The 24,600-nt window shown below is 44.7% G+C and overlaps 1 protein-coding gene across 1 annotated transcript; it reads right to left on the bottom strand.

Moving 5' to 3' along the window:
• Positions 1 to 611: 611 nt before the first annotated feature.
• Positions 612 to 23,370, bottom strand: pitpnab (phosphatidylinositol transfer protein, alpha b). The gene is made up of 12 exons (XM_080014397.1): positions 23,257 to 23,370; positions 18,557 to 18,587; positions 10,812 to 10,957; positions 10,596 to 10,687; positions 4,886 to 4,893; positions 4,119 to 4,193; positions 3,869 to 3,952; positions 3,678 to 3,755; positions 3,400 to 3,510; positions 1,719 to 1,841; positions 1,311 to 1,393; positions 612 to 704 (listed from the first exon to the last, which is right to left on the bottom strand). The coding sequence occupies exons 1-11, from the start codon at positions 23,271 to 23,273 to the stop codon at positions 1,346 to 1,348; spliced, it is 813 nt and encodes a 270-aa protein (XP_079870523.1). The 5' UTR covers positions 23,274 to 23,370; the 3' UTR covers positions 612 to 704; positions 1,311 to 1,345.
• Between the last annotated feature and the right edge of the window lie 1,230 nt (positions 23,371 to 24,600).

Genomic DNA, 24,600 nt, shown 5'->3' with positions numbered 1-24,600 from the left:
ATGCAACACTGAGCCAATCCAGCTTGGTCTGGAACAAAAAAAAAAGAGAAAAGAAAAAAGAAAAGAAAAACATCCACAGACAAAACTTACAGACAAAATCCTTTTTTTTTAAAAACCCTGTTGTTTATATATCTCGATACAATTACTCAGCTCCCCCAATATATATATATATATACTATATATGTACACACCTGGGTGGGATATCCTAAATAGAAATAAGTCCTAACTTTCAGAGATAAAGTTCACCATTCTCTGTCGTTTAGAATGGTTTGGGAGAGAGAGGGAGAAGATAGAACGACGAGGGGAGGGAGATTGGGAGAGAGAGAGAGAGAGAGAGAGAGAGAGAGAGAGAGAGAGAGAGAGAGAGAGAGAGAGAGAGAGAGAGGGGAGGACTGACTGACATCTTACAGGATCTATTCTGTTGCTACTGGAGGCTTCAGAGCAGTCGATGATATGGCAGGTGTGTGTGTGTGTGTGTGTGTGTGTGTGTGTGTGTGTGTGTGTGTGTGTGTGTGTGTGTGTGTGTGTGTGGGAGGTGGGGTGTGTCTCGGGGGGGGACAGTGGGGAGCAGAAACACATCAGCCGAGCGCTGGGCCCTGCTCACTGAAATCCAGACTGTATCGGGGCGGGGGCAGGGGGTCGGGGGGTCAGTCAGGGCAGGAGGAAGGTGTGAACCCGCTGGTGTCTGGATAAACTGGTCTGATCTGGAAAGAGAGAGAGAGAGAGAGAGAGAGAGAGAGAACAGAGAGAGAGCGAGAGAGAGAGAACAGAGAAAGAGAGTTAGGACTTAAGATGACACTGAATCCCTGGAGGGACATTCATTCTATCCATCCATCTATCAATCCATCCATCTATCCATCCATCCATCCATCCATCCATCCATCCATCCATCCATCCATCCATCTATCTATCTGTCCATCTATCTATCTACACAAGGTTAACATTAGGTAGTGCTATATCAACTCGTAGCACTGTGGTAAGATAAGATGAGATAACATTTCATTAATCCCGGGAGGGAAATAAAGAGACACAGTACAAATGAACAAAGACACAAATCTGTGCATTTCATGCACAAGGGCAATTCAACGTGCTTCACATTCGACGTGAATGATTTATATTGCGAGGATTAACAGCATAAAAGCGGCGCGTGTCAACGGAGCCTTTTCTACCTGGCAAGATGTGAAGTCAACCTCGTCCTGTACGTAGAGCATGTACATTTTTGTCTGACAACGTCTTGTTATTTCCCTACGTTTACTCCGAGCACTGGATATGTAAACTTTGATTACTACCTCCCCCATTCCCAGCCCTACCTGGTGAACAGCAGCATTCACGCTCCAGCGCAAGCTCAGTCCTCTAGAGCCACCATCCCTTTCACCGGGTCCTTCACCCTCATCTGAGACACACGTGGCGCCGAAAAATGAATTGCATATACACGCAAACACACATGAAGTGAGAGACATTTGTTCAAATCATACATCTTTAATAGATCATCGGTTCTCACCGTGGGGCCTTCAAGAGGTTCCAGGCGGGTCCCCCAGCCATAACGACTAAGTTAAAATTCACCTTAATTTCATTTACAAGCACCGCTGTGACTGTGTTGATGATAGAGACAAGAACTTATCAAATGGGGTCCGTGGGGCCGAAATTGAGGGTTCTTCAAAGGGAAAATTCACCCTTGTTCATCACCGAGCTATACCACGTGAGCGTGCATCTCTCACCTCATCTAGCTCCTTGCGTGTCTCCTCCTCCATGCGGCGGATATCTTCCATGTTCAACTCAATCCACTTGTCGATCCAGCAGAACAGCTGGCGGTGGAAATTGGTGAACAGACGCTTCTCTTGCTGAAAATAAGAGGACGTGATAAAGAAAAATGTTTTCACCCTGTACTACCCAATAATACCACCAGGGGCGCATGGTCGGCCATATTGCAGCCTGCAAGTACTTGTGTGTAGAGTATAGTAGGATAATGGAAAATAAACCTTAATTGAAAAACACATTACTATTATTACAATACTATTATTATTATTACTGTTGTTATAATAATAATAATAATAATAATAATAATAATAATAATAATAATAATTTATTATTATTATTATTATTATTATTATTATTATTATTATTATTATTATTATTATTATTGTCTGGAAAACAACAATGGGGAACCCTGAATGACAGTGGTTCAAGTTTGATCCCTATCCACCTGCATTTGGAGCAGGAATTTGTGAAAAACGGATGAAAATGTATCGAAAGTAGCAGAATGTTTGCGCATCGCCGATACGGCAACGTTCTAAAACTTGTCGGGACCCGGGACATCATCCTCCAATTGGTTTTATTTGTGGCTCTGGGCGCACGTTCACATGTGCGAGGTGTGTGGTGTACACTCCATCGGTTCGTAGTGGTTGCAAACTGTGCGCGCGCACGCGCGCGCGTGTGTGTGTGTGTGTATGCATGCGTGTGTGTATGCGTGCGTGTGTGCGTGTGTGTGTGTGTGCATCTTACTACTTGACGTTGGTGGGGCTTTTCTTTTGATATTTTATCTCTTTTACCGTTTTTGTAAATATTTGTAAAACACATTCTGTTCACATCTACCCCGGTGCCGTGTCCCTCCATGTTGGGCTGCATTGGAGCGAGTCGTAACATACAAAGTGTAGGAGCGGAAAACAGTCCAAAACATATTCCGTGTTGTGTCCTCAGACCTGGGATTCACTCGCAGCTCCAGAGCAACGGGTCCGAATTGTGTCTATTTTAGTCCCAAAAGTTTAAAAAGTTGATGAAATGTCTTCGAGGGACATGCAGTTTTTAACCCATTTGAATGGAACAGTGTTTTTGGGAACTTCCACACGGAGTGACTTCCTTCCACAGAGACACCGTGAGGCAGGACTCTGTGGACTACAGGAAGTAGACAGCTACGTTTGGATTTTTAGGATGAAGTAATAACATGCAACAAGTGTATCAGCTTGTATTAGTAATTCTGGATGTCACCAGGACAGCACAAACTGTCTGACATTGATTATTGTCTGACAACTGTTTATGACATTTTACTTCATATATGTATGAACGTATGTATATGTATGTGAAAAATAAACCTCTTGAATCTCATGAATCTTGAATCTTGAAACTGATGTTATTTTCCATGGGAACTCAAAAATTTGTAATTTGTGTCGATACAAAGGGATGGTGCGTTTTATGGGAACTCGGAAAACTGTAATTTGTATCCAACACGACTAAACTGGACCCTGTGTATTGTTGCCTGCACCTATATTTATTATAATTATTATTATTATTATTATTATTATTAATTTAAGAAATCGGGTTGTGTTTTAACCTGGATGAAGATGGAGATACAATGACTCATAAAGTCCATAAAAAAGTTGTTTTTTTAAACCAAATACAAACTTTTTGGATGAAGTTCTCCACTTTATTCTGCAGGCCCCACCACTTGAATTTGACGGTGACCAGCTTGTAGGCACACATGTGTGGGCAGTCAGTCTTTTTCGGAAGCTCCTTCTGCAAAGGACAGAAACGCCATTCACCTCGAGGAATGGCCACGGTCAATCTACTATCCGACGATGGAAAAGGATGTGATGGGTTTTTTTTTTCCAATCACGTCAACAAAACAAACGTAAACGGCCTAAATTATATTATAATGATCGGACAGAAAGTGGAACGCGCACCTTCCAGTCGGGCCCCAGGGGGCCTCGGCTTGTCTTCGTCGACTTGTACTTGGAGGGGTCCTCCTCGGGCTTGTAGTCCTTCGGAGGAAAAACACAAGGCGACGAAAATATTTTACGATCGCGCCCGTGACGGGTCACATGACACAGAGATCGGAATTGGGACGGAAGGGCGTGAGCCGACGTGGGATCACCTTGGGCTCCACTTGGGTCCTGTCGGCGATGTCGATATAGACTACATCCACCTTTTTCCAGGTCTCCGCGTCGAGACCGTGTACCTGTAAGGATCCGACACACCCCGTCAGGAACGCTCACACACACGCACGCACACGCACACACACGCACACACACACACACACACACACACACACACACACACACACACACACACACAAACACACACACACACACACACACACCCGTGGTTTCATGATGCCGACTCACATTTTCTTGGTGTCCCATGTCAGGTTTGTGCCATGTCTCGATCTTGATCAGGAAGTTGTCCTTCATGTACTCGTTCTGCGAAGGGAATACGGCCGGTCCTCTTAAGCAGCGGTATTCAAATCATTTTGGGGATTTGAAGGACTTGATCCTTCCCCCCAAATAATGGTACACATATAAAATGTGTCACGTGCAAACTAACGTAGTTTATCGTAAACCAGGCCGAGTGGTCACGTTCATTTGTGGCTTTCATTGCCTACTCACACAGGCTGACGACGATGAAAACAATGAAAATAAATCACGTTAAAATATTAGCATATTAAATAAAAAATATTATTACCACTATTATCCTATCGTAGAAACTTTAAATAAATATATTTCATGAAATGTAAATAGTCATGTCAAATTAAACACACGATATAAAAAAAATATATTAAAGGCCGACTTTTCTTGCGCCCCCAACCCCTGCAATTCCTCCTCCTCCTGCAATGTTTTTTTTGTACTGTTTCATGATAATTGCGTTACGGTGAGTTACTTGGTGCCTCCCGCCGCTAATAAACATGCAAATGCTGTGTGAAACATTCTCCAATTGCAAGCGCACAGACACACACACACGCGTGCGCTCTGTCAGCAGCTGTCTGCCGCTCGCATTTCACTGGAGCAGATTGAGTTACTTTCTCAGCTTTCAGGTGCGGTGGAGAGAGGGATCCCTCGCATTCTGAAGCCCCGTAGGTACGAGACGTGAACGGGGGAACAGAAAAGGTACTTACAGTGATAACTGCGCCGCGGCAATGTAGGGGAATCACCAAGAGCGCGAGGGCAGAGAGGAGAAAAACAACATTTTGATATGACACACAGTAGTTTATGTTACAGACACATTTAAATGCAAGTATTGCATTTAAGCGGACCGGTGAGGACTGGTCTTCGAATTTACTATTTTGTGGTTTAGAAGGGCACCAGAAACATGGGTCCTCACTTACTAGGTGTATTTACTCTGACCTCACTTTGATACCAGTACAAGAATGTGTGTGTATGTGTGTGTGTGTGTGTGCGCGCGCGCGTGCGTGTGTGTGTGTGTGTGAGTTTGTTGAAAGATGATTGTCCTGCCTGTGTGTGTGTGTGTGCGCGTGTGTGTGTGCGTGCGTGCGCTGTGTGTGTGTGTGTGTAATCTCAGCTGGTGGGGCTCCAGTGACTGCACTCCTCCCTGGACACACAATCAATTATTCAACTACTTCTTCAAGGTGAGAGAGAGGGAGACAGAGAGATAATAAGAAGAAGTGAGGGATGCTGGGAAAAAGAAGAGAACCTGTGGTAGCGGCATCAAAGTCACCCTTCAATATGTCGTTGTATTTACGATATTTTTTAGAATTGTTGTATTGAAGTGACTCATTACTTTTTTTTATCCTGAACATTGGATTTATTATTTTAATAATAGTTATAATTATTATTATTATTATTATTATTATTATTATTATTATTAGGGGTCCAGCCTCTTGTTTTTATTATTCTTCTGCCATTATCACCGGTCAAAGAGCCTGGCGTTCAGAAACCGTGGAACCCGAATGACACAATGAATTAGATTTGTATTTGTATATGGTATATTGAGTCCACACGCGCTGTGGTCCGCGTTTGTTCCACATCGGACTACATCCGCAGGGGTAGTTAGTTTGAAAAACGTGTTTCCGTCACCTCCGTCGGCGATACCAAAAGGTCACGCGGAGACCGCCGACTGGTCACAGAGACAGACATCTTGAGCCGACTCGCAGTCAGTCATCAATCACGCCGCTCACACACTGGATGCGGAGAGAAAGCAAGTCAAGAACTCCCGAAAATACAAGCAGTTCACGAGCCGTCCGAGCGGCGGGGGAGCACGCGCGATCGCGGTCTGGATGAATACGCGGACGCCGTGCAACTCCGGCCAAGAGACATTGCTATGATGATTATTTTCGTTATCATACTGGGACAATGACTAGTGATTATGGGGGGAGGTTATCAGTCCTTAGATATTAAGCCAAATTCCAAATGAATGGTAAGTCTACAATAAACGTTATATTTCATATTCAAAGTCAGATTTGTTGCCATTATACCATAAGGGTGTATTCCATTACTAACAATGAATTTGTCTGTAATGGAATACATTACAGACAAATTAAAATGAACCTTAATCCATTCTTCAGTATTGCGAATATTATATATATAAACTGTATATTCCTCCTACAGATTTGCTCCAACATTCACCAAACTTAGACCACAGCATGTCTGGACTGCCCCGAAACACAGTATATTCAATGGACGTTTGTGACGCCCCATAGATTGGCCACAATTCATTTTCAAAGTTACTTTTTCAAGTAACTGATCCATGCGTTGTGCTATCATCATCCAATTTGGGAGACACGTGCAGAATATGACTCTTGGGCAGTGTGAAATTCGGCGTACTTTGGCCAACAGGTGGCGCTATGGCAATGGGATAACTTTCAATGGCGATATCTCATCCCATCTGCCTCATGATTTTTCTGCCTGTTTTGAATTTAGTACGGAGCGGTTTTTTTTTGTAACTCCTCCCAGAAATTTGGTCCAAATAAACAAAATGGCCGCTGTCAGCCAATCGAATTGAAAGACACCATTGAAAACTCGCTACGACGGACGCTTCCATTTAGTGAACCACTGAATGACTCAACTCACTCCTCAAACAAAGTCATTTGTTTGCACAGTGTTCAAGGACTCATGCCTCATGCAGAAGGCATTAAAAATGAGCCACGGCTTATGGAATCAGACATACTTTGTCACAGAAACATGGTTAACAGCTGAGCACTCCCCAAAACACATTCGTCACTGTCATTCCCATTCATCATCCGTGTGTGTGTGCGCACACCGGGGGGCCCCCCTTGGCCCCCCTGTGCGCTGCCATGCCTTTGTTTTTTTGCAACTTTGTTTTTTTGTCTGCAGCTCTCTGTAATAATTTCACTCTAAATGCACGTGGCAATTACCGCCGGTGTTTGTGAATTGGATGTTTTTTGCAACAAGGCTCATTTGCAAAGGCCAATTTTGCACCAAATGAACAAATAATACATAATTTTTGCAACGCGTGATTAATACCCCCTCTCTGCAGGCGGTAATAATTTCCCTCCAAATGCATGTGGCTATGAGCGCCGGTGTTTGTGATTCCGACATTTTTTGCAAAGAGGCTCATTTGCAAAGGCCAATTTTGCACCAAATGTACAAATAATGCATAATTAAATCAGGTACTGTATAAATAACACTGGCGCACTGAGACTCTGTTTGCATGGCAGCCTGGTTAGGGGTGCATTTCACCGTTTGCGGGTGCTTTGTGAATGAGACACTTGGGCTGCACGGTTATGGCTCAAATGAAACTCTTGATTATTTCGCTCAATATTGTGATCACGATTATTTATCACGATTATTCATCCATTTTGGGGAACACAATTGTTTTATGGCACCTTGTAAATAAACAGAAAACTGCTTTCAAAATAATATGTTTGCAATAATAATAATAAACTTTATGACCATGTTTGCGCTGTGATAAAATTTGCATTATTGAAAAACGAAAATCGTCCCCGTCCACGATCAATAATTGTGGAGGCCAATATCAACATCACGATTAATACACGATGAATTGTGCAGCCCGATTACACGCTTACTTTTTTTGTTTTTTTGCGGCGGGTTTAGTGGTCGCAAAAAGCCACGCAATGGTTTTGTGAGTTTCGCCCCTTCGTGTCTTTTTAATACCTTGACCTATTAACGGTGAATTAATCACAAACTCCATGTTGAAGTTTATAAGATCTGACTGTGTTTGAATATCTGACATCCATGTTTATGTTAACACGTTTATACAGAATGTTTAGAATCACTGGATTGTCTGTAATGGAGAGGAGTACGTGAATGTTGCGCATAAAATACCAAATGAAGTAATTCAACAAAGTTAGAAAAGCAGATTTCTATTACAAAAGGATACGCGGCGGAAGTTGGTTTAAAAGGACGTGCCCCTTAGATATCGCTAATAAAACAGAAGTCTTTGGCTTCTACGCTCTGCGGGACCCGTGAATACGCGCCACGGTTCCTCTTTGTTATTTTGTGGTTTTTCATGAGTTTAGTTATAAAAACTTTAGCAGAGTTGCTATGCGAGGTCCAGCTCTGACGGACACCTCCCAGGACACCGACCAACTGTTATCTGCAACCAAGAAGCAGTTATGGCCGCGGTGCCCTCCTGGAAAGAAAACACCGCTGTCGGAAGTCACACCTGCAAAACCTCACCCGAGGGCAACACGACAAGAGCAGGCAAAAGTAATTCCCCTGCTGATGAGGGTTAGGGCTTGATGTCAGATAGTGCTTTTAATTCTTAGATCGGTCCCCCGTTCATTCATTTATCCTATCACAGATCACATACTCCTTCTAAAATTGCCAAACCAGACGATTTGTTTATTTGTCAGTTAAGAAATGCATTTCTTTCATCTATTTGATTATGGTTTTCTGTTACCTGCAGTCTTTGTTTACCATTCCTTAGCTGACCCTTTTGTTGCCACACATTTGAGCTCAAAATATATGTCATTTATTGCCAAAGTTGCTGTCTGTGAGTATTTTACTTCAAGCAGAGAATAGAGCTCCATGTTTGGAGGAATTTCTGCCTAGGTTGCTGAACCTCTTAATTTGCATAATTGGATTTCATTCATTTCCTACTTCTGGGGAAGTGGTGCCCCCTTTTAATGAGTGCAATTTTTAATTTTCCAAAGTAGTTATTTAGGCTAAATGCCTAATGTTTAGTGTAGCATCTCCGAAAGCAGCTGTGGCGGCCTGTATAGAAACTATACAAACTAACTAACTATAGAAACTATAGGGCACTAACTATAGAAACCTTCATACAAACTTGATTACCTGGAAACATTTTCTGGAGGTAAAATAATCATGGGAGATTTAAATGGAAATCGATTTAATGCATGTTGTGCTCACAATGTTCTGCAGCAATGTGGATATTCTCAATTGGTAAAAAAATCAATGACAGAAAATGCCACATTAATCGATCACGTACGTGTCAAATATTTGACCAGGGCATGTTGTCCTTTGTGATGTTGCCCTTTGTGAGGAATATGCAAAGCCTGAAAATAAATTAATACGCGCCAGGACACTTGGAAACACGAGTCAGGCTAAATGGCTAGTCTGGCCAACAAATATTGCGAGGATGATACTGTTGGAGGCTTTTTGCACGGCGTCACTGGCATCAGAATTTCCAAGAGGGACCTTATTTAAATATTCGCCTGCAAAGTTCCCGTGAAGAATTCCACAACGGCGTCGTCTTTTCGCCTGAGAACTATGCAGCGTTTTTGCAAGCAGTCAGCAAGAAATCACTGTTGAAGCTGTGAAATGTTCACAAGAGTTTGAGTAAGTTAACATATTATTTGCGGTTATTGTGGGGGTTTCCAGTTTGCATTGTGTAGTAGTACGTAAGTGTGGTGTGGAGGGGGCGGTGTGGTTGAGGCAGTGTTCTTTGTTTGGTCTAGGTAATTGGGCCTGGGATCAGGGGTGGCTGTACGCCTGTTGCTCATCAGAGCAATCAACGAGCAACAGGTTAATCACCCATCCCCACACACATGAGGAGAGCATCTGTCATGACATGTGTCCATCTGCTCCCTCTGCTTGTGTGGCGTGTGGCCGGGAAACGGTAAGTTCTCGTTTAGCTCCGTTTTTTGGCTTGTTTTCACATTGGTGCAATTGCTGCGACTAACCTGGACCCTGTGCATTGCTGCCTGCAGCTATATTTATAATTAGTGGTCCAGCCCGGAAGGAGATCAGAGAGCGGAGATTTCTTTTTTTTTTTTAAGAAAGGTTAAAAATACGGCACATTTAAAATAGACGGGCGACGGGAGGAGAGGGTAGAATACGGGAGAATCCCGTGGAAAATGAGAGGATTGACAGGTATGTGATCGACATTGATTAGGTGCTGGTCCCAATCTGGGAAGTCCTGCTCCAGCAGGATCCGGCGCAAATTAAGCCCTGGTTATATGTCATCTTGAATTGTAGCTGGTTGTAACATTAACCATAATAAATTCTCCAGTATCGCGAATAGGGCTTGTACATTGTTTTGTCACACATGTCACACCGACCAACCTGGACCCCATGCATTGCTGCCTGCAGCTATATTTGTTATTATTATTTTCATTCATATCATCATTATTATATATTCTATAGATATATTCTATAATTGAATTGTTAATAATATATTATATCAACATCATAATTTTATATTATAAAATTATAACTGCTAGAAGAAAATTTGCTAGTTTCTCCTATACACCTGTGAAACGCAATAAGATACCATCAGAATACTTTTTATTAAATATAGTGGAAATTCCAGATGCTGTGTGTGAGCAGAGTGCTGCTGTGTGTGTGTGTGTGTGTGTGTGTGTGTGTGTGTGTGTGTGTGTGTGTGTGTGTGTGTGTGTGTGTGTGCACTGGGTGGTGCACTACCTGTGCGACAGTAGGGGTATGCGTTCCAGGCCTTCTCGTGGATGTTGAGAGCCGATGCCGGGGCCAGCATTTTGACAAATGACGGTACTTTACTGCAGGCAAAGAGGATGAAAAAAATAAAACATCTCTGGATTTATTTGCCCTCTTTGACAAAGAGTGATATAACGCGGCTCGAGAGCAGCAGAATTTGTACGTGCATTCGGGGAAGCCGGTTACCTCTGCAAATGGTAGATTTTGTGTGTGTACTGTCCCTTTTCGCCGTCTTTCTCGTAGGGCTCGTTCTTTAGCACCTCCACCCCCTCGCCTCCACCCGTCTCATTCTTACTGGCCTCCGCCACGGAATACAACTGGCCCACTTGGTACTGAAGGAGAAAGAAGGTAGGAAATAGAAAAAGAGGTGAGGTAAATAGGTAGACAGGGAAGTGGTATAAAAAGTATTAAAACCCCGGCAACACCAGCCGGGGTGTTCAACACCAGCTACACTTAGACACATCTTTACTGGGTGTTAAGTGAGCCTCTCCCACAGGAGAAACACCTGGAGACACAATCAAGTGCTCAAGTGCCTGGCAGCGACTCTGGAAAGCAGGAGAACAACAACAATGCCTCGCCGCCCAGAACAACCAACCCGCTCTGCCAATCGCCTTTGTTTGGGAAGGGGGAACAAAGACGACGGGAAGATTCCGCCAAGGACCAGGCTTGGACAGCTGCAGGCAGCCCGGGACTGGCAGATGTTACAGATCTTACAGTTCCATCAGAGAGAGCCATCGCCAACATGAGGCCTAATCTTGCCCCGTGGTCCAACTCTCAGCGCGTGGTGTACTTCGCGGGGCTCACTGTGCCCTAGGAGGGTGCTGTGCGGGAAGCCTCCGGAAGAAAGAAACTGCGATAAACAGAGCTTGCAGCGGAGGCAGAACAGCGGGGGGGTGGAGAGCAAAGATCTGCCCAATGGAAGTTGGATGTCGGGGCTTCGTGGCAACATCGACTGTAAGACTGTTGAGGGACCTGGGGATCAGCGGACAAGCGCTACGCCAGGACATCGAGGAATATCAGGGGCGGCAGAGCCGAGTAGCCAGTGGCTCCGGCTGAAGAGGAAAGACCCCAGCTGGTCTCCCAAATAAGCCGGCTCGGCTGATGCAGACGGGGGTGGTTCTGGGACCACTGAGCCTTCTGGAGACGCCGTGGGCCCAATCACGAAACCTTGGTGAAAGTCGGAGCCCACTTGACAACCTCAATGACGTGTCTGCCCAGCCTTCCTTAACATGGGGGTAGCATAGGTCAGTGTTTAAGCCTTCCATCACCACCTGGAGCGCTGGAGAATAAGAGGTGGCACTTTGTATTTTTTCCACACCCTGTGTATTTGAAAACAAAGCACTGTATACAACTCAACTAACTACTCAGTAACGGTTCTGATAGATTGATAAGTCTATCAAAACTGATGGACTTCTCCCTTATTTCTTAGATTTAGTTTTAAGTGAGTTTCGGTGTCTCTACTGCTCATCACTCCTGGTGAGGTGTACAGCAAACATGGTCATACTTAGTGAGCTAGAAATAAATCAGTGACGAGCTTGAATCCCTCCATTGGATAGAAGAGTAGAACCCAACAGGTAGATGCAGGGGTGGTGGAGGGAGCGCAGCAAAGCAAGCAGCAAAGCAAGCAGCAAAGCAGGCAGCAAAGCAGACAGCAAAGCAGGTAGGACAGGGTGCTTAAATTGGACGGCCAAATAAGGCCATGGAAGCAAGTGGCGCCGTCAAGTTGTCTGACAGAACTAGCTCTGCAAGCTACACATCAAGTTCAAGTTCAAGAGATTATTTGTCACATACATACACATACGTACATATATGCAGTGAAATGTCATGACACCCGGTGATTATGCACAAGCTCTATAAGCTCGAAAAATACTCAAATGTGTGTAATCGACACGCGGTGCTCCACAATCGCGATTCTGGGTTCTATAATTATATAATAGGATTAATTGTCTGTGTTGTATTAAATATACATCTAAATCCTCCTAAATGAAACTTTACCATAACTTACCTCCAGTACTCACCTCACAGAGTAGAAATCCTAACAACACAGGGAAATTAAAATTTTCAGACAAGTGAAACCGGATCCTCGTCTTAATATTATATACAAACTAGAAATTGGCGCTCACTAGAGCGCAGACCTCCACCAAATAAGCAATCATTCGTCTGCATTGTCATTTTTTTATTATTAGTTTGATTCATTCCATATTTTTACGACCCGACTGTGACCGCTGCTGAACAAGTCACGGTCAACGGTTGGATTGCTACTCTTCTCTCAACCGTACAAATCACCATCGATATTTCCCTTTTACGATTTTGCATGCATATCCCCTCATCACGTTCTAATCTCGTATCAATCAGCGTGCCACCCGTGGATTACAGATCTCCTCCTTCTCCATCTCCTGATCCCTGAGCCGATCACCATCTTTCCTTCTTTTGACCTCCTGGTAATCTTTCTTTTTCCTCCTCCCAGCCCCGCAAACCGAGATCCGGCTCTGTGTCACAATTAAAGAATTATATTAAAGAATTATTCTACCATAATATGTTTCCAACAAAATTCAAGGGGGGGTGGGGTTGATGTCAATTTGAATGTTTTGTTTTTTTTAAACGCTAAATCAAATGGGAAGGGTTTCCCGGTGATGAACAAGACTGAAGATATCGACTGAAGATATCGTCCGACCACCGGATGGCACTGTTCCTACCATAGCAGCCCTGCTGGAGTGCAGCAGCCTGTTAGTAATAGCACTAGTAGTTGAAATTTGTTTTTTAATTTGGTTAAATGTGAAATTGTCATGTAACTTTTGCGAGGGATGTCACTGTCCACTGTCCTTCGGTGGGATTCGTCTCGTAATCATTTTCCTGTGAGAGTACAATATTTCTATTTCAAACGAGAACATTGATTATCCAATATAACATTCTCATTTGGAATGGTCCCAAATTGCCTAATTCAGTGGACTTGATAAAGCCGCCACCTTATTGATTCCTCTCGTCAATGTCGATCAATAAGATCATTAAGGTCAAATTGCTACGGCACACACAAAATAAAACACCATCAGATTATGTAGGCTGGTTAAAAAAAAAAGTATATAACACTGTCCAATGAAACCTAACTACGCAGAGTCACAAGCACGCAAAACAGGACAAGAGGAGGTAAACCGCAGAGGACAACAGGTTTATGTTTAAACTGACTAGAGGCATTAATGGCAATATATGGGGAATTCTAAATTTCAAGGATGAGCTTTGGTTGTCTCGAAGGTCTGAATTGGCGGATTAATACTAATTGGAAATCACATTTCTCATTTAATTTCATGTTTGGTTACAGAGGGGGTCCATGTGACTCACACATGAACTGAAAATAAGGGACAGTGACATTTAAGACGTCAGAATTTGAAATTTCGCCTCAGACAGTGGCGGTGATGATGTCCGTTAAACTAACGACCACGGCACTTATTTGAATGTCACTTTAGACGGAAGTGTGAAAGCAGGTAAATGGTTGTTCCAGCACATTTCATTAAATTTCAAAAATGACCAGAGAAATTTACACGAAAGAATGGTGTCACTTGTGGTACGCGCCATTCATGGAAGCGCTCGCTGTTTCTAATCCCAGACGCACGCGTTTCATCTTTCATTCATGGGGCATTTCAGTGGGGCTGTTTTCCCTCCATATACAAACAGGAAAAAAAAAATGACAACGGCGTAGTGTTGAAGCTCAAATAATACATGATGTTTGTTACTCCCATGCACACATCGGTTCATTAAAACGCTCCCCAATGGCAGCTAAAGACTCAGTTACTGGGAGATTGCCCAGGGAGAGACAGCGAGAGCAAGTGCAAAACGGAGACGTGGCAGGTCAAAGTTACACCTGAGTCGATTGCAGTACCTATAAATTCCATATATATATCTCATATCCCAAAAGTGACTACACACGGTGATGTCGACCGGAACAAAAGGCCTTCAAAAGAGTCGAAAATTCATTACATAAAAAACAGCATAATGAATGGCAAACGGCAAAAATCCCAATAAGGTGGCGACTGTTTGTTATACTGCACTGAACTTGATGACACAACTTACCACCAGAGATCGAACCCTACGTGCGTCGGTGAGTCAACCGTCTGTCTCTTTAACTCTTACCGGTGATTTTGACCGCAATCTTTCGCACCCTAGACGGAGGGAACAACATTCCTCTGCAGGCTATCTGGCCCTCAATTCTTCCTCAAAACCAGCACACCAGAGAGCTGGCGAAAAGCCGACGCAGCAAACCAGGCGCTCAAACCAAAGGCGATCGCTCTAGTCACGAAATAAGAAACCGTCTAATTAGAGACCTAAGGGGTGAGAGAAGTGGGGAAAACTCAAAACAACACGGAAGGAATCGGAAAATAAAGAAAGTGCGACAAAGCGTGATCGACCTTTCAAAGAACTGCGTCTGTTTCCTGTCGCGGAGAAAGGCTGCAAAACAATGTTCTCGCGAGTGGACAGTGCGTAAGCCAGGATCCTAAGATTTTATGACACTCCCACTACGGGGGCTTAGGACCATATAATGTGCCAACATCTATTTATTCCAGGAGGGCTTTGACGCAGACTCCCATTTTTTTAGGCCACGGGGAACATTCTGAAGGGGTCGAGACACAATGTTAGAGATTTTTCAAGGACAATTGCTCATTTTGAACTGCAGCTGACTGTGTTAGTGACAATGGTTGAGGATGACTCAAACGCACAGAGAACAGAGCTCCTGTGAAATGAGGGAAATACACCTCCCAGCATCTGAAAAGCTGAGTTAACTTTGAGATTAATCTTGCGTCATTATGACGGGTAAAAAAAAAACGTTTTAATCAGACGACAAAAATGGGAATGCCTGTAGTCAGCGACTGGCTTGTTGTCATATCTGTCAGCATCACTTCCTTTAGACAGTCTGTAAAATGTCACGTGTGAAATAAAAATGTGTCCCCATCCCCACACACACACAGGAGAGAAGCCCTTGTCATGACATGCTGTCCATCTGCTCCGGGCTTGTTCCATCTAGCCCACCAGCTACAATAAACTGGAGTCTTGTCTACTCTTTTGTCTGTGTCTCTGTGTCGGAGGGTCCTGAAAACGCCACTCGGGTGGCGTGTTGCAGGCAAAACTGCCACAATACCATATATAGTTTTAGGCGACAAATTGAGAATACGGAATGGCACAGCAGGATGAAATGGGTGTGTGCAATGACAAAGGGAGAGAGTCAAAGAGTTTATTTATCAAATGCACAGTATAACTCATCAAGAGCAGTGAAATTCTTATGACAAGGCAAGCGACAACTACATAGAAGGCACTGAAAGAAGATATTTATCAGTTAAAAAGAGTCAGCAAATGAGGGCAAAACTAGCAGAAATATGGAAAGAATAGCAAAAAAATATACGTAGTAAAAAAATGTATAATAATAATAATAAAACACTAGCAGCAGTTCCAGGGAATGTAAAAATGGGGAATATAGCATATGGATAGTTGTAGACAGAGGGAGAGTATGACTGGCCAATAGGAATACAAATATTAAATATTATAATATAAAGTAGAGGAGTGCCGATGAATATGTGCATTAAACTGGACAATTTACTGTGCATGTACAAGTGACCAGATCATATGTAAGATTGTTCATTTGTCATCAATACGATCAGCAGCCGATGGTGCTCTCCACTGTCTTCACCACCCTCTGGAGGGCCTTGGCCGTACCAGGGAGTAATGCAGCCAGAGGAGGCTCTCAATGGTGCATCTGTAGAAGCTGGTGAGAGTTTTGGCAAACTTCTTGAGTCTTCTCAGGAAGTATAGGCGCGTTTGCGCAGTTTTTACCACAGGTCACCTTGCCTGCACCAGATGACCCAGGATGGTGGTGTCGTCTGCAAACTTGAGGACGACTTTGGAGCTGGGTGTGGCCGCACAGCAATACCTGAACAGGTCCTACAAGAGGGGACTGATTACGCAGCCCTGAGGGGCTCCGGTGTTCACGGATCATGCAGAGAAGGTAAGGTTACCCGTTCCCACCCCAATGGGTCTGCCTGCCAGGAAGCCCAGGATCCAGCCACAAAAGGAGATCCTGAGCTTGGGAACGAGCTTAGCGGGCACAATAACGTTGAACGCTGAGTGGTTATCTACAAACAGCATCCTCACATATGTGTTTCCCTTATCCAGGTGGGAGAGGGCGGTGTGCACCGTCAGGGTGACGGCGCCGTCTGTAGATCTGTTGGGGCGGTATGCAAATTTAAGGTTTCTTTGGTACAGGGACAATGGTGGCCTGTTTGAAGCAGGTGGGGACTGCAGACTGGTTCAGGGAGAGTTGTGAATATAGAGGTGAATACCTCCGCTAGCTTGTCGGTGCATCCTTTGAGGACTCTCTTTTGAAAGCTCTCCTCACGTCAGCCGTAGATGGGGACAGAGTGCACTCGTTCTGGCCCTCGGCTAGCCTCCAAGTAGGAATGGTGTTGCTTGCCTCAAACCGTGCATAGAAGGTGTTGGATTCATCGGGGAGGGCCGCAGTCCGCACCACATGCGTCTGGGGTCAAACTGTGGTAGTTTGACTCCCAATTTGTCCCTGACGTCTCTTTTGGTATCTCTGATGGCTTTCCGTAGGTCATATCTGAACTTCCTCGGGGCCTCCATGTCCCCAGAGCTATAGGCAGAGGACCGTGCTCTGAGCTTGGCATGGACATCCCCATTCACCCAGGGCTTTTGGTTGGGGAAAGTCCGAACATTAACTTTCGGGACGACATCATCGATGCACTTGGAGATGCCCCCAATGTCCCCATCAGCTGCAACACAGAACATCTGCCAGTCTGTGCTTTCAAAACAGTTCTGGAGAGTGGCAATGGATTTCTCACTCCAGCGTTGAACTGCCCGAAGAACCGATTTTTCCTGCTGTAGGCGTTGTCTTTGGGATGGGGGGAGCAGAATGGAGGTGTGATCCACCATTACCAAAGGCAGGGTGGTGGAGAGGTTTGTAGCTGTTCCTCAGTAAAGGTCCTCCAACGCACATGTTAGGTGCGGGGGTATGTAGACTGCTGTGAATATAGCAGCGCTGGATTCCCGAGGGAGGTAGAAGGGATGGACTTTTACAGTTAAAAGCTCCAGGTCTGGTGAGCAGTGTGTTGAAAGTACCACCACATCCGAACCCCAATTAACCATAATGAGGAAATAGTAATCCATGCGCGTAGTTCGTTCATTTTATTGTCCAGGGATTGAACATTTGCGAGTAAATTTCTCGCTGAAGGCAGATTACAGTAGCTCGGCATAGGAAAGAGGCAAACATGCCGGTAGCCTGTTTGCCTCTTTCCTTTCTTCGGCGGGTTGGTAAACACAGCGGCGGCAGGACAAAGGAATCACAGCACGTACTCCGGGAATTTGAGAAAAGTGTATTCAGCGATGAGCGAATATCCAAAAGTGCTTGTCCATCATACTGTACGAGCAACAGTGCAGTAAAAATACAAACAATATAAACAATAATAAACAAAAAACTATGAGTTGTGCGCGGAGCCATTTGTCAGTGCAACCTTTCTACAGCCCATCGGAAGCGGAGGAGGGCAAGGACTTTTCAATGACTGGTCAGCCCTAATGGCACACTGTTTCTAATGCTTATTCATTAGAAACGCTTTTATCTCAGGGGCATATTTTTCCCTCTGCACACATATGACACGTTCACAGATTTACATATACACATGCACATGCACATCCAAAGGAAAACCCCTAAAAGGCACGCACACTAAAGCTTGCTTCACACTGAATCCGACAAACGACAAGAACAAACCTGAAGTCAATTCCTTGACAGATTTTGTATTTTGTGGTGCGAAACTCATACTCAGTTGAGTTTCGCACCACGGCCGTCGTTCCGACGGCCACTAGGGGGAGGATGCGATTACGGATTCAGTGTGAAACTAGCTTTACACCCTGCAATGTGGCAGACTGAAACTTACCTCTTCCACAGAGATGGGAAGGATGACTCGACTGCGGAAAGAAATAGAAATACAGGAGTTACGGGACGATAAAATGTCAAATAAAATTGAAATCCCTGCATTTTGGAGTGCTGTCATTTCTTTTGATTTAAATTACTTTTCAGTCTTTAAATACTCAGTTCTTCCAATGATCTGCCAAACTGTGTAAAAATCTTATCACACAGTAAAATGAAGTGGTAACATTGTCTCCTGCTTTCATAAATTTGCATACAGGATGTGTAAGCACTCGAACCAAAATCCCAACATCATGTGGTGCAAGGAACCAAAATAAGCTCAACCTCACATTTCTCATTATATGAGATTTGAAATATTTGATAAATATTAAAAATATTAAAATATTTTATTTAAAAGCTATTGTTAAAACACACCACCAAAATGTTACATACCATACCATCCCATTGGGGAAAAAAAAACATTAAATAAATAAATAAATAAATAAAACAAACAAATATATATACATACATACATACATACATACATACATACATACATACATATTGCCCAGGCCCGAGAGAGAGGTTTCTTTTCCTACACCAGTTGCTTCTTTTGAGAAGTGAATGTTAAAAAAACGAGTTACAGCGTATTTAATTCGCTCGCATTTCGTGTGCACATGTCCACCAAGTGGCACCGGCTCGATAAAGAGTATTCTTCTGGGCACGGTGAGTCACTGGGGGACGAGGAGCTATGGAGGATAAGTTGATGCGTCATTTCTACGCTTGTGCCCAGGCTGACGTAGGAGAAACGGAATGGTGAAATATACCAAGGGGAAAGATAAATAGGAAAAATATAGAAACGAGGAAGGTGGAGAACTTTTTCTTCAACACCTCCGTTTCTGCAGGAATAACTGACTTATTGAAATATAGTTATTTTGTAGTGCTGTGTTGTTTTTTTTATATTATTTTACTTCCCTTTTCACACAGCACTGTACGCACTGTTACACATTTGAAAAGAAAAATTCACCGATCAGCAGCAACATTAAAACCACCTGCCTAATACTATGTAGATCCCCCAAAGCAGCCCTGACCCGTGGAGGCATGGACTCCACAAGACCTCTGGAGGTGTCCTGTGGTATCTGGCACCAAGACGTCAGCAGCAGATCCTTTAAGTCCTGGAAGTTGTGAGGTGGGGCCCCCATGGATCGAGCTTGTTGTTCCAGCACATCCCACAGACGCTCCTTTGGATTGAAATCTGAAGAATTTGGAGGCCAAGTCAACACCTTGAACTCTTTGTCATGTTCCTCTAACCATTCCTGAACAATTTATTCAGTGTGGCAGGATGCATTATCCTGCTGAAAGAGGACACTGCCATCAGGGAATACTGTTGCCATGAAGGGTGCAGTTGGTCTGCAACAATATTTAGGCAGGCGGTACGTGTCAAAGTAACATCCACATGAATGCCAGGACCCAAGGTTTCAGAGCAGAACATTGTCCAGACCATCATACTGCCTCCACCGGCTTGCCTTCTTCCTATAGTGCATCCTGGTGCCATCTCTTCCCCAAAGAAACAACGCACACGCACCTGACGGGCCACATGATGTAAAAGAAAACGTGATTCATCAGACCAGGCCACCTTCTTCCATTGCTCCATGGTCCAGTTCTGATGCTCACGTGTCCATTGTAGGAGCTTTCAGTGGTGGACAGGGGTCAGCATGGACACTCTGACTGGTCTGCAGCTACTCAGCCCCATACGCAGCAAGCTGTGATGCACTGTGTGTTCTGACACCTTTCTATCATAGCAGCATTAACGTTTTCACCAATTTGTGCTACAGTAGCTCTTCTGTGGGATCGGACCAGACGGACCAGACTTCACTCCCCACGTGCGTCAATGAGCCCATGGGCACCCGTGAACCTGTCGCCGGTTCACCGGTTGTCCTTCCTCGGACCACCTTTGGTAGGTACTAACCATTGCATACCAGGAACACCCCACAAGACCTGCTGTTTTGGAGATCACAATTTGGTCAAAGTGGCTCAGATCCTTACGCTTGACCATTTTTCCTGCTTCCAACACATCAGCTTCAACAACTGACTGTTCACCTGCTGCCTAATATATCCCACCCCTTGACTGGTGCCATTGGACGAGATCATCAATGTTATTCACTTCACCTGTCAGTGGTTTTGATGTTGTGGCTGATCGGTGTATGTTCTCCAATAATAATCAGTCAATTTTATACTTCATAAGTCATTTCATACTTGTGGCCCAGAGGTTACATAGCGGTGAAATCTAGAATCGTATTCCATTTTCATTCTTTGAACACAAATTTGATTGTTGAGTTCAGATTTGACTTCGATTTGTGTACGATATTTGTAAAAACAAATAACCTAAACCTAACCATAACCCTGTATACCCTGTGTAAGATACTGTATATAAATCCAACTTAAAAACTAGTGTGTTCTTATGTGACATGCGTAATTACCCCATGGCTTTCATACTTCTTTATTTATTTATTATTATTAATTTGGTATTTGCACATGTGTACATGTTTACTTTTTGTGTTGTCGTTGCATGTGAAGCATTTATGAAACGTGTTGCACAAATAAAATCCACATTCATAGTATGAAATGATTTTGAGTTGTTTAATCGCTATAATATCCCATACATTTAGCCACTGAATAATACCAATACATTGATAGTTAAGCTATTCTATAATGGAAAATATATTCTCATTATTTTGGAGCTCGCTCTGGTGTATTTTAACTTGACATCGGCTTCGAATAATACGCATATAAGCAACTTTGTGGTCGCATAGGAATTAATGTCACCTTCCTACTCTTTCCTTCGTTCTCGCTATCGCTCTCCCCCTGTACCACAAATCTCCTTGGTCTAGAGGTCTGGATGGGAAGATCGGATGTCTTATTGCTCTTCCTGAGACTGTTCCCTTGTCTTGTGTTTCTTTGCTCTCGACAGTCTGCATCATATTAGAACCGGGCGATGTAACGCTATAATGTTGATATATATCATGATACGGGACTAGATATCTTCTGGGATGTTGGTTATCGTAATATAATAACAGTAAGGTCATGCAAAAAATGTTGAACTTCATGGACATTAGTAATGACGAAAATGATTCTCGAGTATTTCTTGTGCGCGAATATCTGATGAAATTATCCACGTCGAGGTTTTTATCATTGGGATATGAGATTTTGTCAATTTTCGGCCAGACCTACCCTAAATACAAGGTCTAACTGTTTAGCCAGTTTCTATCGGACTCGTACCTTTTATAGCTACAATAACCCATTTTCTTTTTAGTTTCTCACTGTGGTTTAAGAAGAAAGAGGTCATTCCTTTCATGATTCAAAGAAATTGCTGCTTTGCCTTGATCTCCGCTATCAAGAACGTCAGTTGAGCGTTGCAGGAGGATAATTATGGGAAGATTTGCTACCCGGATACAATGTACACAGTATATGACCAAGATGTTATCGATATCACAATATTTTTTTCAAAATAATCATAGGTTAAATGCCCCTTATTTGGCCTGTCGTAGAGTAATGTAATGTCCAGCAGACAATGTGTCAGGGACACATTGTCTGCTGGACATGCGGGATGGGTCAGGGGTCCAGGACGGTGGACCCCCTAACGTTGGTTCACACTGCAGCTGCAGAACTAAGGGACTGGTGTAAACATCTGTTCTTGTACCAGGACATAGATCAATATTAACGGTCCCAGCGTGACCACAACTATAGTAGGCGTGTGCGTGTGTGCGTGTGTGCGTGCGCGCACGCGTCGGCGCGCGCGCACACGGCCGCGCGTGCCGACGGCAAGTGCGCGGAGCTCAGCGTTTTAATCGTGACCGATGTAATTAATTTGCAGACTGTCCCTCATCACCGCGCCCGCCGCTCGGATCCCGACGGTCCAGCGCGGACTGGGCAGCCTTCAGGCGCAACACCGGCGTCGAAGCCGAAGCCGAAGCCGAAGCCGAAGCCGAGGCCCATCGGGCAGCAATTGTTAAAGAAAAAAATAATAACAACAACAAAAAAAATAAATAAAGTATAAAACCGGTGATTGTTGCGTGGAAAAAAAAAAAAGCTCCACATCGTGCGCCTCCTTCCTTTTATTTATCCCCCCCCCCCGACAAAAACCTGTGTGAGCCCCCGGCATGCAGTTCGGTGCGTGTGACACCACCTCTCCATCCCTCCATCTCCGTCCCTCCACACCGGAGCCGGGTGCGTACCGGAGCGCTCCATCGGCCGTTTCACCTTCACGTCGCATCAATAACACCCGCGGCGGCTCAGGGACGGGTGGATGCACGCGCGCACGGGGCCCCGCGGCGCGGGTCTCTCTCCACGTCGCGCTACGCCCGCGGGTCTGTCGTTTCTAACGGCGGAGGATGTATTTTATTTTTGATTATCAGGGGGGGGGGGGGAAACAAAGGCCCCCGTCGCCCCGTTTCAACACTTGGCGAAGACCAAAACGTGAAGGGCACAACCGCACCAACTCAAATGAAACCTCACCCCATAACAAGAAGGAGAACGAGAATAAGAATAAGCGGCGTTCATCTCGAATGGGACGCCATCGTTCCACAACGAGCGCAAGCGCGTCCCTCGGAGAATGGATCAATAAAAAAAAAAAAGAGTGTGCAGATTATGTCATTCCAGTCCCACAATGTCAGTGTGGAGGCGAAACCCGGGAGACAAACGCGCGCACGCACACGCACATCGACTTACAATTCCTTGATGAGCATGTCTGCGGTGCGGCGGGGCGGCGAGGATCCGGGCTGCGGGTACAAATCCCTCCGTGCGTCTTCTTTTTCCTTCTCTCTTGTTCCCACCTCCCCGCTCTCTCTATGTCATCCTCTGCTCTGTTTTCGCCTCGCGTCCACTTCCTGCTCGGAGCCGCGGTGGCGCGCCGCGCCCCCTGCGTCACCGCACCGGCCGTGACGTCACGCCGGGGGGTCCGGCGCCGAATCGCGACCGCCCGAAGGAGGGCCGCGTCACGGTGACGTGGCGACGGCGCGCGGGGCGAGGGGGGTCCGCCGCGACTCTAATCCACGGATCCACGGAGAACAGGCCGTGCGTGTGTGTGTGCGTGTTTGTGTGTGTGTGTGTGTGTGCGTGCGTGCGTGCGTGTCCCTCCACTGGTCCCGCATCACCGAGATCTCAGTCCGTGTGTGTGTGTGTGTGTGTGTGTGCGTGTGTATTTGTGTGTGTGTGTCCACTGGTCCCGCATCACCGAGATCTCAGTCCATGTGTGTGTGTGTGTGTGTGTGTGTGTGTGTATGTCCACTGGTCCCGCATCACGGAGATCACCAGGTCTGTGTTGCGCGCGTGCGTGAAAATTATGTAACGTCGCACTGTTGCCGTATTTATAGCGACATCCGCTTATCATTCTTCTGTCTCCTCTTCCCAAAGCTCCTTCCACATGTGGAGGCTGTGACATCTACTGTGTCGTACACGTTAATATCCAAGCGAGACAGTGTCTTATTATAGGCATATAATAATTCGACAAACCTTACTGGTCATTTGGACATGAGAGTTGTAAATCCATGAGATTTGTCCCCTCCAGGTTCACCATTTTTTTTAATTTTTATTTTATTTTATTTTTTTAACCGACGCACAACTGGCGACGCTTCTTTATCTTCTGATTTTGGCGTTCGTGCCGTAGAAAGGTGGAGCCCGCCGCCGACAATGCCGGCAAGCCTAACGAGGAGCACCCGCCGAACACAAATATACCCATCGAATGGGTGTCCTCGAGTGCCAGCGATATGGGATCATCATCAAATATGGGATTTTGTAAACAAAATAACCATGTTAACTGCAACATAAAGACGAGACGCCCAATTAATGTATTTAGGAACTACTAGTACAAGCTCCAAAGTAGGGTTGGGAGGCTTGTCGTTTGGGAATCCAAATCCTATCACATACCATCTAAAATACAGTTGAATAAAGGCAACCATTTCATCAAATCAGTGAAACTTTATTTAATCTTGTGTGAATTCATTTGACTTAACGACAACAACAACAACAACAACAACAACAACAAAATCTCTACACTCCCCGCCGTGACATAGG

This window comes from Zeus faber (genome assembly GCF_960531495.2).
Source record: "Zeus faber genome assembly, chromosome: 14".
Classification (NCBI taxonomy): Eukaryota; Metazoa; Chordata; class Actinopteri; order Zeiformes; family Zeidae; genus Zeus; species Zeus faber.
Note: the sequence above shows the minus strand (reverse complement) of the source record. Positions and strands in the feature narration are given on the sequence as shown.

Excerpts from the sequence above, each read along its gene's own strand:
- pitpnab (XM_080014397.1), bottom strand. Across the intron at positions 10,958-18,556 it reads TTCCCATCTCTGTGGAAGAG|TACCAAGTGGGCCAGTTGTA; the intron begins GTAAGTTTCAGT and ends TTTCTCCTTCAG. Across the intron at positions 10,688-10,811 it reads AAAATCTACCATTTGCAGAG|TAAAGTACCGTCATTTGTCA; the intron begins GTAACCGGCTTC and ends CTTTGCCTGCAG.